The sequence below is a fragment of the Hyperoodon ampullatus genome (genome assembly GCF_949752795.1).
Source record: "Hyperoodon ampullatus genome assembly, chromosome: 3".
NCBI lineage: Eukaryota > Metazoa > Chordata > Mammalia > Artiodactyla > Ziphiidae > Hyperoodon > Hyperoodon ampullatus.
Genome location: NC_136916.1, coordinates 104,530,428 through 104,545,194, shown reverse-complemented (window position 1 = coordinate 104,545,194; position 14,767 = coordinate 104,530,428). Strand labels below are relative to the sequence as shown.

Here is a 14,767-nt window from a genome sequence, read left to right as displayed (position 1 = left end):
AGGAAGTCAACATCAAGTCCAACACCTTTAAAAATTTTGCTGAACTTCTGCTCCAGTTCTGAAGTCTCAATTCTTCTTCAAACTGCTGACATTTAAAAATACCTCCCAGAGATCAGCCAAGATGGCCAAGTAGAAAGACCCTGACCTCACCTCCCCTTACAGTCACACCAAAATCACAACTATCCGCAGAACAAGTATCAATTAAAAAGACCAGAACCTACAAGGAAAGATGTTCTACAGCGAAAGAAAACCAGAAAAGAACTTCTACAAAGACATAAAGAACCATGACGACAAGATGGGTAGGGGCATGGTATAGTCAAGTCTCATACCCTCAGGTGGGTGACCCACAAACTGGAGAATAATTACCTTGCAGAGGTTCTCCCAAAGGAGTGAGAGGTCTGAGCCCCACACTGGGATCCCCAACCTGAGGGTCCTGCATATAAAGGCTATATGTGACAAACCTACAGCTAACATCATACTCAACAGTGAAAAGCTGAAAGCATTTCCTCTAAGATGAGGAACAAGACAAGGATGTCCACTCTCACCACTTTTATTCAACATAGTTTTGGAAGTCCTAGCCATGGTAATCAGAGAAGAAAAAGAAATAAAGGGAATCCAAATTTGAAAAGAAGAAGTAAAACTGTCACTGTTTGAAGATGACATGATACTATACATAGAAAATCCTAAAAACACCACCAGAAAACTACTAGAGCTCATCAATGAATTCAGTAAAGTTGCAATATATAAAATTAATATACAGATATTTGTTGCATTTCTATACACTAAACATAAACTATCAGAAAGAGAAATTAAGAAAACAATCCCATTTACTATCTCATCAAAAGAATAAAATATCTAGGAATAAACATGCCTAAGGAGGTAAAAAACCTGTATGGAAAACTATTTATAAGACACTGATGAAAGAAACTGATGACAACACAAACAGATGGAAAGATATACTATGTTCATGAATTGAAAACACTAATATTGTTAAAGTGACCATACTACCCAAGGCAATCTACAGGTTCAATGCAATCCCTATCAAAATACCAATGGCATTTTTCACAGAACCAGAACAAAGAATTTCAAAATTTGTATGGAAACACAAAAGACCTCAAATAGCCAAAACAGAGCTGGAGGAATCATACACCCTGACTTCAGATTATACTATAAAGCTACAGTATTCAAAACAGTAGGGTACTGGCACAAAAAGAGACACATAGATCAAAAGAACAGAATAGAAAGCCCAGAAATAAACCCATGCACTTATGGTCAATTAATTTATGACAAAGGAGGCAAGACTATACAATGGAGAAAAGACTGTCTCTTTAACTAGTGGGGCTGAAAACTGGACAGTTACATGTAAAAGAATGAAATTAGAACATTCTCTAATACCATATATACCAAAAACTCAAAATGGATTAAAGACCTGAATGTAAGAACAGAAACCATAAAAATCCTAGAAGAAAACACCGGCAGAACACTCTTTGACATAAATTATAGCAATATTTTTTTGGATCTCTCTCCTAAAGCAAAGGAAATAAAAGCAAAAATAAACAAATGGGACCTAACTAAAATTAAAAGCTTTTGCACGGCAAAGGAAACCATCAACAAAATGAAAAGACAACCTATTGAATGGAAGAAAATCTGAAATATGACCAATAAGAGGTTAATATCCAAAATATATAAACAGCTCATACAACTCAACATCAAAAAAACATACAACTGATTAAAAAATGTGCAGAAGATCTGAACAGACATTTTTCCAAAGAAGACATACAGATGGTCGATAGGCACATGAAAAGATGCTCAACATCATTAACATTTAGAGAAATGCAAATTAAAACCACAATGAGGTATTACCTCACATCTGTCAAAATGGTATCATCAAGAAGAACAAAAATATTGCTGAGGATATGGAGAAAAGGGGACCTTCATACGCTGTTGGTGGAAATGTAAATTGGTGCCACCACTGTGGAAAACAGTATGGAGGTTTCTCAAAAAACTAAAAATATAACTACCATACAACACAGAAATTCCACTCCTGGGTATACACCCCAAAAAAACCAAGAACACTAATTTGAAAAGATACATGCACCCCAATATTCATAGCAGCATTATTTACAATTGCCATGATATAGAAGCAACCTAAGTGGCCAACAACAGATGAATGGATAAAGTGTGTGTGTGTATGTGTGTATATATACATACACACACACACACACACACACACACACACACACACAATGGAGTACTATTCAGCCATAAAAAAAGAATGAAATTTTGCCATTTGCAGCAACATGGATGGACTTGGCAGGTATTATGCTAAGTGAAATAAGTTAGACAGAGAAAGACATATACTGTATGATATCACTTATGTGTGGAATCTAAAAAATAAAACAAATTAATATAACAAAAAAGAAACAGACTTGCAGATATAGAGAAAAATGAAGTGGTTACCAGCCGGGGGCGGGGGCAAGATAGGGGTAGAGGATTTAGAGGTACCAACTATTATGTATAAAATAAATAAGCTATAAGGTGTATTGTACATCACAGGGAACATAGTCAATATTTTATAATAACCAATCGGAGTATGACCTTTAAATATTGTGAATCACTATGTGGTATACCTGTAACTTATGTAATATTGTACATCAACAACATCTGAATAAAAAAAGAAACAAAAAAATATGATTCATTTAGAATCAACAATTGAACAAGCTCTAGAGACTATGAGGAATTTGTTACATCCCAGCTGGACTAGGTCCCATCATGGGTCCTCCTTTTTTTTTTAAACATTTTTTATATTAAATATGCAAATGAAAACACAACATACCAAAACATAGGATGCAGCTAAAGCAGGGTTAACAGGGAAATTTAAAGATGTAAATGCCTGCATTAAAAAGAAAAAAAGGGGCTTCCCTGGTGGTGCAGTGGTTGAGAGTCCACCTGCCGATGCAGGGGACACGGGTTTGTGCCCCGGTCCGGGAGGATCCCACATGCCGCGGAGCGGCTGGGCCTGTGAGCCATGGCCACTGAGTCTGAGTGTCCGGAGCCTGTGCTCCGCAACGGGAGAGGCCACAGCAGTGAGAGGCCCGCGCACCGCAAAAAAAAAAAAAAGATTTCAAATCCATTACCTAACTTTCACCTTAAGAAATTAGAAAAAAGAAGAGGAAACTAAACCCAAAGCATGCAGAGAAAGAAAATAATAAAGATTATAGCAGAAATATATGAAATAGAGAATAGGAAAACAATAGGGAAGTCAATAAAACCAAAGTTGGTTCTTTAAAAGATCAACAAAATCAACAAAGAAAAAAAAGGCTCAAATTACTAAAGTCAAGAATGAATGAGAGGATGTCACTACCAACCTTAAAGGAATAAAAAGAATTATGAGGGAATCCTACAAACAATTGTGTGTCAACAAATTAGATAACCTAGGTGAAGTAGATAAATTCCTGGAAAGACACAAACTACTATAACTGACTTAAGAGGAAACAGAAAATCTGAATAGACTGAGTAGAAGAATTGAATTTGTAATGAAAAACTTCCCACAAAGAAAACCCCAAGCCCACATGACTTCACTGATGACTTCTACCAAATTTATAAAGAAGAATTAATATCAATCCTACACAAACTCTTCCAAAAATTAAAAGAGGGAACATGTCCCAACTTATCACATAAGGCCAAAACCAAAGTCATCACAAGAAAGGAAACTACAGATCCCTTATTACTACGGACAAAAAAATCCTCAAAAAAATAATAGCAAACTGAATCCAGCAACATATGAAAAGAATTATGCACCATAACCAAATGTAACTTATCCCAGGAATGCAATCTTTGTTTAACAGATGAAAATCAATCAATTTAATGTATCATATTAATATAACAAAGGACAAAACCCACATGATCATATCATAGACACAGAAAAAAAAATTTGACAAATCCAACATCTTTTCATGATAAAAAACACTCAACTAATTACTAACAGAAGAAAAGTTCTCAAACCTGATAAGTGTCATCTACAAAAAACACACAGCTAAAATCATGCTTAATAGTAAAAGACTGAAAGCTTCCCCATAAGATCAGGAAAAAGACAAGGTTGTCCACCCTTGCCACTTCTATTCAACATTTTACTGGAGATTCCATCTATGGAAATTAGGCATGAAAAAGAAATTAAAGGCATCTAAATTAGAAAGAAAGAAGTAAAACTATCTCTATTCACAGACAATGAATATTGTCTATTTCTTTTATCTAGAAAATCCTAAGGAACCTACTAAAAACATCTATTAGAACTAGTAAATGAGTTCAGTAAAGTTTCAGGGTATAGGATCAATATGTAAGAATCAATGGTATTCCTAAATACTAGCAACGAACAATCTGAAAATAAAATTAAGAAATCAATTCCATTTACAATAGCATCAAAAAATACATAAGAATAAACTTAACAAAGAAGTATAAAACTTGTACAGCAAAAGCTATAGAACATCATTGAAAGGAATTAAAGACTGTTTAAGTAAATAGAAAGATAACCCAAGTTTATGGATTTGAAGACTTAATATTGATAACATGGCAAAACTTCCAAAATTCATGTATAGATTCAATGTAATCTCTATCAAAATTCCAGCTGGCTTTTTTCTGGGGGGACAGATATTGACAATCTGATCCTAAAGTTCAGACAGAAATACAGGGGATCCAGAATAGCTAAAATAATCTTGAAAAATAACAAAGTTATTTTTCACATCCTGATTTCAACTTACTACAAAGCTATAATAATCCATGGTATTGGCATAGGATAGGCATGTAGATGAGTGGAATATAATTGAGAGTCCAGAAATAAACCCATACATGTATGGTTAATTGATTTTTGACAAGTGTGCCAAGAAAATTCAGTAGGGAAAGGATAACTTCTTCAACAAATGGTGCTGGGACAACTGGATAGACACATGCAAAAGAATGAAGTTGGATACTTACCTCAAACCATATTAAAAATAAACTTAAAATGGATCACAGACCTAAATGTAAGAGCTAGAAGTATAAAATTCTTAGAAGAAAATATGGAAATAAACCTTTGTGACCTTGGGCCATGCAGTATTAGACATGACACTATGAAGTTAGACATGGAACCAAAAGCACAAGTATCAAAAAATAAATAAATAAATTGGACTTCATCAAAATTAAAAACTTTTGTGCTTCAAAGGCCACTATCAGGAAAGTGAAAAGACAACCAACAGAATGGCGAAAATATTTGCAAATCATATATCTGTTAAGAGACGTGTATCCAAAATTCATAAAGAACTCTTAACAACCAACAATATAAAGGCAAATAACCCAATTAAAAAATAGGCAAGGGATCTGAGGAGACATTTTTCCAAAGAAGATATACAAATGGCTGATAAACTCACGAAAGATGTTCAATGTGATGATTCATTAGGGAAGTGCAAATCAAAACCACAAAAAGAAAGAATAAATTTAAAAAACAACACGAGATACCACCTCAATAACAATAACAACTATTGGTGAGGATATGAGGAAATCAGAACTTTCATGAATTGTTAGTAGGGATGTAAAAATGTGCAACTGCTTTCAAAAATAGTTTGGCAGTTCCTCGAACTAACATAGAGTTACCATATGACCCAGCAATTCCACTTCTAGGTATATACCTAAGAGAAATGAAAACATATGTCCACACGAAAACTTGTACACAAATGTTCATACCAGCATTACTTACAATAGCCAAAAAGTGAAAATAACTCAAATGTCCATCCAGTGATGAGTGTATAAACAAAATGTGGTATTATTATTCAGTAATAAAAAGGACTGGAGTATTGATAAATGTTACAACTTGGATGGACTTTGAAAATATGCTAAGTGAAAGAAGCCAGACACAAAAAATCATATATTATATGATTCCATTTATATAAAATGTCCAGAATAGGCAAATCCATAGAGACTTAAAGCAGATTAGTGATTACCAGGGGCAGAGAGTGGGGACATGGGGAATGTCTGCTATAATGTTTTCTGGGGGAGGCAATGATATGTTCTAAAATTAGGTACTGGGGATGAATGCACAACTCTGTGAATATAGTAAAAATTAAGAAATTGTACCCTTTAAAAGAGTGAATTTTATGTTATGTAATTTATATCCCAATAAAACTATTATGTATAATATATATGTATTATATACAACATACATTATACATGTATTATTATATAAATATTACTATATATGTTATTTTTTCTATCTCACACATATAAATGAGGAAATAAAACATATACGGACAGTTTAAAGAATAATAATAAAGCGTACACATACATACATACCAGCTTATGAAACAGGAGGTTACTAATACCCTCTGTAACTTGCTCACCCATACTATTCCCTTCTTTTCCCAGAGGGACCACTATCTTGAATATTGTATTGATAACTGCCTTGTATTTCTTTATAATTTTATAAAGAAAATTAAATTATTTATTTTAAAGAAAACAAATTTATTCCAGTGTATAATTATATGTCAGTGTGTATTCATTTTCTGATCAATGGACATTTATGTTGTTTCCATTTTTTATTCTTATGAACAATGCTACTATGAACATTCTGATAAATGTCTCTTGGTACATATATGCAAAAATCCCTGCAAATTTTATACCTAGAAGTAAAGCTGCATGTTCAGTTTTACTAGATAATGCCAAGATTTTTTCCAAAGTGATGGCACCATTTATACACCCATGGGCAGTGCATAAAGTGCCCTATCTTTGAAATAAAACTTACAGAAGTGAAATCAAGTGAAAGTAGAATAGTAGCTATGAATAGGACTGAGGGGTGGGAGAGTATGAACAAAGTTACAAAAGCATATTAAGGTGAGTGGGGAAGAAGCGCTAGTGGGGCCATGCCCCATTCTTTTATTTTTTTTAATTAAAAAAATATATTTATTTATTTGGTTGTGTCAGGTCTTATTTGCAACAGGCAGGCTCCTTAGTTGCAGCTCATGGGCTCCTTAGTTGTGGTGTGCAAACTCTTAGTTGCAACATGCATGTGGGATCCAGTTCCCAGACCAGGGATCAAACCTGGGCCCCCTGCATTGGGAGCATGGAGTCTTAACCACTGCGCCACCGGGGAAGTCCTTGCCCTTTCCTTTTAAACTGCCTACCTCTGTTTAGTGAGAGTGAAGGGCTGATCACATGGATAGAAGAATGAGACCCACTTATTTGCTCTTGGCTTTTGTTGTGGTATTTGTGGTGGTGGTATTTATCTTCACCTCCTAAACCCACACAATAAAAATTTTATTATAAGAATATATGAATAGGGGCTTCCTTGGTGGCTCAGTGGTTGAGAGTCCGCCTGCCAATGCAGGGCACACGGGTTTGTGCCCCCATCCGGGAGGATACCACATGCCGTGGAGCGGCTGGGCCCGTGAGCCATGGCCACTGAGCATGGCCACTGAGCCTGTGCATCCGGAGCCTGTGCTCCGCAACGGGAGAGGCCACAACAGTGAGAGGCCCGCATACCGCAAAAAAAAAAAAAAAAAAAAAAAAGAATATATGAATAAAACGTTGAGAAGATTGAAGAAAAGACCTGAGAGCAAAGCAGTCACTGTGAAGGCTAGCAAGACGCCCCACAATAACAGACTGAGGGTTGTTTTCATTCTAAAAGACATCCAGCCTCAGGCACCGAATTTACCTTTTGACGCTGGTATCATCAGAGGTATCGAGTCTATGGCTCTAACAGGGCCTTGGCTGTATTGTCCACCAGAAGATGAGATGTCGTATCATCTCCCAAGCTGTGAGAGATCCCACAGGACACTAAAATAAAGGAAAAGTTCAGCCAATTACATGCAACTTTGGGATGACTTCTGCAGGCTATACTTAAGTTGTAGCAGGAATTCCTCAACACTTTCAGGATGGTATATGACATGTCATAGTATTTTTTGTAGTGATGTGGATCACTCTACACTGAAGGGTAAGACCAAGCATTTAGTAATAATGACATTATTTATTCAAAATGAAATCAATTTTTCTGATTATAGAATTGATACATACCATTTTGAATCATTTTTAAAGTGTCTGTTCAGCCTGGAAGCCAATGACCATATCCTTTCTCCAGGAAATGAGCCTCTGAACCCCTCTCCACTCCATTCATACGGACTGACTCACCAGTAACCAGTTTATGGTCTATGATCCAGTTCCCACAGTCATTGTTCATTAGATCAGGGGTAGACAACTGACCTAAGCTGGGCCAATCAGATTCCTTTCCCCAGGCATTTGGAAATGGGACTAAGAGAGTTAAATTAGCCTCTGTGAATGGCTAGGACTATTATGTAAACTTGGGAGTTCTGGGATGACCATATTCTGCTTTGTAGCCTAAATAACTGGAAATCCTACCTGCAGAATCACTTCAAACCTTGGTCAACACTCTTTTTCTGAATTATAATTTCCAATCTCCTGGCTTTAAATACCGTGTGCGTGTGTGTGTGTGTGTGTGTGTGTACATGCTGTTGTTTCCAAATTTTTTGTCTCCAGCCCTGACCTTCAGATTTGTACATCTTCCTGAATTTTAATCATTTCCACTTACATGACTGCTAGGTATCTCAAATTCACCTGTCTCACACAGGAATTTTAATTTCTCTCTCAAACCTGATCTCCCAGGCTTTCTCTATCTCCATAAATGGCATTACCATCCCACCAGTTCCTAAAGCCTCAATTTCTCCCTTTCTGTCATCCACTAGCAAATCTACCAGGTACCTCCTAAAAATATATATCACCCTGTCTCCACAGTTACTACTCTAGTTCTTGTCACCAGTGTCCCTTACCTCAACTACCATAATGGTTTCCTAATGCTCTACCCATTTTCCTCTCTCCGTCCCCCTCCCACCAATTCTCCCTGAAACATCCAGAGTGCTCTTTAACAAACAACCCAGGTCATCGTATTTCCTGCTTAAAATTGTCCAGTGGTTTTCCTTTACATTTAAAATAAAATCTAAACTCCTTACTGCAGTCAGCATGGCCTCTATGATCTGACCTTCTTCCTATTTCTCAGATCACGCTTTGTATTTCTCCTCCTCTAGCAAATAACATTCCTTGCCACTGGCCTCCTCTCTGCTCCTGGAACCAGCAAGCTCCCTCTTGCCTCAGGACTTTTTTACTTGGCTGGAATGTTCTTTCCCTTGCTCTTCACATGGTTAGTTCCTTCTTATCCTTCAGTCTCTCAGCATCTTTTCATCTGCCAAGAGGACTTTCTCTGACTTCATAACTAAAGTAAGGACTTCTTCAGTTATACTCTGTCATGTCGCCCTGTTTATTTCACTGGTAACACTTACCATATCCAGAAACTACCTTCATTTATTTACACTTATTTATTACCTCCTCTCACTAAAATATAAGGACTTTGAAAGCAGAAAATTGGTTTATCTTATTTACCTTTATTTCCCAGCACTTGAACAACTCCTAGTATGTAGTAGGCACCTAATAAATATATATTGAATAAGTGAATAGGTGAATGAATAACAAGTCAAGAGAGAGAATGACACTGAGTGGCTGAGTTAAAAGGTCCTAAAAGCTTCCTATCCTTGATTTTAGTCTTTTCCAAGGCCTGTCTCTGTTCCTGCCCTTAGGTTCTGTAGGACAGTATTATGTCCTTACAACAAATTCCCCTTTTTGCTGAAGCTAGCTTGACTTGTCAACTTACAAAGTTTGTTCACAAGCTTATTTTGAACAAGCAGAGAAATACAAAGAAGGTAAAAAAGCATGATGGAGAAATTCTATTACTGGGAGAAAACATTAACATTTTGTTGATCTATTTTCCAGACAATTTAACTTGAATTGAGTCATTCATATTCTGTTCTGTGATGTTTCACTTTTTTAAACCACAATAAGTGGAGAATATCTTTCAAGTGACATAATTTTAAATGGATCTTTACAGATTTCTATATTAAGGAAGCTGACTATCACCCAAAAGTTGATACGCTTTCACATGTTAGACAATAGTCCTAGGATAAGAACAGAATGGAAGCAACCAAGGAAACCATTTTGTTTTAACGTCAATCCTCACACTGTAAGTAGCTTTCATAGGTCTGCTATATTACCCCATATTCTCAGCCTTCTATCGTAGAGAAGTAAGACGAAGGGAAAGGAGGGGTGACTGCATCACAGACCTCGTCCTCTGGACCTGAAGCCATTTGCAAAAATGAAGCTGTAGTGGAGGAAGAGATGCTGTGGTTCTTTAATACCTGGACCCAGAAAAGATTGTTCTGGTTTATGACCCTTCCAAAATACATCACCAAAGCTGTATAGCACTATGGAGCCACTGGAAAGCACCACTAAAAATGGTCAGAGAAGCTCTAAGAATGAAATGGAGCCTATCAGAATGCCAGAAAAGAAAAGAGAATGTCAGTGAAGGTGTGATGAAGGGACATCCAAATCCAATGAACTGACCAGATTTAATCTCTCAGGAAAAAAGGAGTGGAGAGTAGATATAAGGAAGAAGAATTTATCACTTGTTTTGCACCCAATGAAATGAAAGACAAAAAGGAATCTGTTGCAGTGGTATTGAGTTGCAGTGCCCTGGGGCAATGGTAGGTGAGTGACGGCAAAGAATTAGTCTTTAGTAGTGATTGCTGAATAAAGCCAGTATGATGACATCAAAAATTAAAATCATACAGCCAACTCCCCTTACTCTGATTTTATACTCATCTCTGATTAAAGTTGGAGAGAATGAACTGTAAATAGTGACTGTGGTCAAGAACCTAGGAATAAGAAAGACACGGATCCACATCTTTCTTTTGCTGTGTGACCATGGACAAGTTACTTAACCACTCTGCTTATTTTCCTTACCTATAAAATAGGGATGAAATACTAATCTCATATGGTTATGATAAGGGTCAATTGAGATAATGCCTATAAAAATTTGCATAATGCTTGGCACTTAGTACAGGCTCTGTATTAGCTAAATGCTGTTTTCTGTTGTTTTCACTGAACTAGTCTCTGGCCAATTGATAATTCTATTGTATTTATCAGTGTAAGTTAATGATTTATATTATATATGTAATTATCTTGTATGTTGGTTAGTATAAGTCAGTTCTCTATAGTGTTTATATATCATGTGTCTCTTCACTAGTCTATCAGCTCTTTTGAGGATATCTTTGTACCTAACAGAGTGCCTGGTATCTGCAGATACATAATAATTTTTCAACTGATGTATTATTATGATATTGGATTGTGGCAGAAATTGTTTTCCTTTTTAGAGTTGCTTTTAATAATTTTACAAAGTTTTGCATTAATTCTCCCTCACGTCCAAGAACACAGTGAAGTGAGAGCCATAATGGTGTCACTGATTTGAATAGGAGAGAGAAAAAAGAAGAAAAATGTAAAACTAAGGTGAAAATATCTGCTCAAAGGAATGTCAGTAGCATTTCAGTGGAGCACAGGAAATGCTGCAAAAATACTCCCATCCTCTAAAAATTCATGGATTAAGTGGGCCTATGAGTCAAAATATAGAAGTAGGGTTTTAACTATTTTAAATTTAATATGGATTGGGAATTCAGATCTTCCCATTACTAACTTTAACAGGCCCAATAAACAGTCAAGTCCCTGTAAGGGGAGCTGAAATTGGGCTCCTTTAAATCTGGGGGAAGGAAGGGACAATTTGTGAATAGACTCTTAAAGAAAATAATTTTAAAATGAGTGAAGGAACTCAGGAGGAGCCAATCTTATGTAAGAGGATAGAAGCAAAGGAGATGTAAGCATTGAGGAAGAAACTTGGAACAGAGATAAAGAGAAGCTATGGGGAAAAGTGTAGTCTCTGTAATTTTAGTGTCGGTTGTATGAATGCTCAGAAAAGATGACAGGAACTCCTGGAATTTGGACTGAACTTAATTTGACAAATATTACCGAGTACCCATTTTGTGCAGCCGCTATAAGGAGAAGAAAAATAAAGCCCTCAGATTTGTGGTTACCAGAGTTGGGGGTAGGGGGGAACGGGAATTGGATGAAGACAGTCGAAAGGTACAAACTTCCAGTTATAATTTCCAGGGTTGTAATATACTATGTGAGAAATATAATTAACACTGCTGTATGTTAGATATGAAAGTTGCTAAGAGAGTAAATTTTAAGAGTTCTCATCACAAGGAAAAATGTATTTATATTTCTTTAATTCTGTATCTATATGAGATGATGGATGTTTACTAAATGTATTGTGGTCATCATTTCACAATATATGTAAGGCAAATCACTAGGCTGTACACTTTAAACTTATACACTGCTGTATGTCAACCATAACAATAAAAAACATAGTTTCCCACAAAAAAAGAAAGAAAAATAAGTGAACAATTAATGAGGAGAGGAGAAATGAGAAAAGCACATTCTTAACTGTAAGGTAAAGTATAAAAAGTCATTCCGAGGGCTTCCCTGGTGGCGTAGTGGTTGGGAGTCCGCGTGCCAATGCAGGGGACACAGGTTTGTGCCCTGGTCCGGGAGGATCCCACATGCCGCGGAGCGGCTGGGCCCGTGAGCCATGGCTGCTGGGCCTGCGCGTCCGGAGCCTATGCTCCGCGACGGGAGAGGCCACAACGGTGAGAGGCCCGCGTACCACAAAAAAAAAAAAAAAAAAAAGTCAATCCGAAAAGAACAAAGCAAAATGAAAGTGTAAAGGAAGACTGAAATTCACATTTACTTGAAGGACCAGATTAAGCTTTATGGAGGGAGGGTTGTTGGAGTCTGGGAGGGATTTTGGCAGGTGGAGATACAGAGTGTTCTATACAGAGAGGAGAGTTTCAATAGAATCAGGGATGGGCAAAGAGCAGGGAGGTCTTCGACAGTAGCAGGTAGGCATGACAACTTTGAGAAAGAAGAGTTGTGGGAATTTAAGTGAAAGAAAGCATATTTTGGAAGATCTTGCATATAAATTAGAGGTGTTGTATTCATTCTGCCAATGGGTGGGAATTACACATTTTGAGCACAAGAGCAATAGAGTTAGAGCTGTGGAAGGGCTTTAGGAAGATTCATCTGGCATAAGTGAGTTAGAGAGACTGGCAGAGAAGAACATTAGGATATTGCTGTGGTTCAGGCAAGTGGCCTTGAACTAGGAAGGATGGTGGCAGGGGGATGGAAGAGTGGGATAGATCACGAAGACACTGAGGAAGGAGAATCAAAATACTACCAACTAGTTGGATGTGGTATGAAGTTAAGAAGGTGACAGGATTAAAGATGACCTAGTGATACTGTGTCTGGATGCCTGGGAGACAGGCACAATACAAAATGAATAAACTTATTTCACTCTTCTCAAAAACACCCTAAGGAAAGAAATGAAAGACTATAAATATGTATTAGATATAAACTTACAGTTCTTGCTTCCTCCAGAGAGCTCTCTCCAATTCTTTTCTCTGTTTTGGTGTCCTTCAGTCCTATAGAATCCTCTTCTCCTCCTGGCTTGTTAAGAGAGGAGTTAATACAGTTCTGTTTAGCTCTTAAGATGTTAACTCTTTGCACATCAGAGCTTGAAGGCTGTGCTTTTTCCTCTATGTGTGTTGTGGTTGGAGCTAAAACATTCTTTAACATACCAACTTCTCAACTAAAATTAAAGCTGAAAATGTATTTATTTGATTTGAGATTAACAGAAATTTACTGGTGTTGGAGAATGATCTTTAAATCTCTTCCTGAAGGGCAACAACAGTGGGAGATTTTCTGGAGCCCTGAGGATCTCTTTGAAGGGAACAAACTATGCTCCATTGGTGGGATCACTGTGCCTGCTCAATCCATGTGTGCCAGGACCCTCTCAAGTAAAAGAATGTATATAATCCATTTCACTGTGACCATAGTTTCCAAACCAAATATTGGGATGTAATTATGCAACAACAGAAATTGACATTTGAAAATTAGATGTTCTTAAAAATTCTGCATGCTGGTCACTGCATTCATACTATATATTAAATGAAATATGGTCTAAATCGTTATATGATATTCTCTTTGTTATGCACACTCAGTGTTACATTGAAAAGGGATTTCCAGGAGGGTGAGCACATGTTTAACGGGCCCTGTGTGACTTCTCTATGTCCTATAAATAAAATAAAATAAAATGAGAGAGACAATTAGGATGTATACAAATTATCCAGAACACATAAATCTCCCAGTGAAAACAGGAAAATCCAACAAAATATGTTCCCAGGTCTAAATGACAGAATTACAAAAACTGGCCTTTTCTGTACCCAAGATTGCTTCTTGCCCAAGCAATTTCTTTCAAGAAGATCTTGGGTCTTCTCTCCTTTTTCGTATGATCTAACCAGAATTAGTGCTGGGCAAAATTTTGAAGTAGGCCAAGTTTGTGTTGGTAATTTTGCTGTCTTTTTTCTTAATCTCTAATTTTTTAAACATTTCCTCCTACCCCTTTCAGGCAACCAGTTACCTCCTGTTTTTTCCCCTGACAGCCTCATTATATTTTAGAGTGAATTTATACCATTTGATATTTTTTCACTAGGCTTAATGTGCTTCTAAATGTAGACTATAGGCTTTGTTCCATGTGGAAGGAATTTCAGTAATCAAGGAGTTGGAGGACTTCCCTGGTGGCACAGTGGTTAAGAATCGGTCTGTCAATGCAGGGGACATGGGTTCGATCCCTGGTCTGGGAAGATCCCACATGCCGCGGAGCAACTAAGCCCATGTGCCACAACTACTGAACCTGCGCTCTAGAGCCTGCGAGCCTCAACTACTGAGCCCGAGCGCCGCAACTACTGAAGCCCGTGCGCCTAGAGCTCATGCTCCACAACAAGAGAAGCCACCG

The 14,767-nt window shown here is 37.1% G+C and overlaps 1 protein-coding gene across 1 annotated transcript in view; it reads right to left on the bottom strand.

The window, feature by feature from the left end:
• Positions 1-13,548, bottom strand: part of RPGRIP1 (RPGR interacting protein 1) — a gene marked incomplete at both ends in the record, with an annotated part of 102,945 nt that extends 89,397 nt beyond the window's left edge. The window contains 3 exons of the mRNA XM_079699150.1: positions 7,679-7,734; positions 11,884-11,906; positions 13,333-13,548. Coding sequence (XP_079555276.1) covers positions 7,679-7,734; positions 11,884-11,906; positions 13,333-13,548 — 295 coding nt within the window. The remainder of the gene's footprint in view (positions 1-7,678; positions 7,735-11,883; positions 11,907-13,332) is intronic.
• Positions 13,549-14,767: the final 1,219 nt, after the last annotated feature.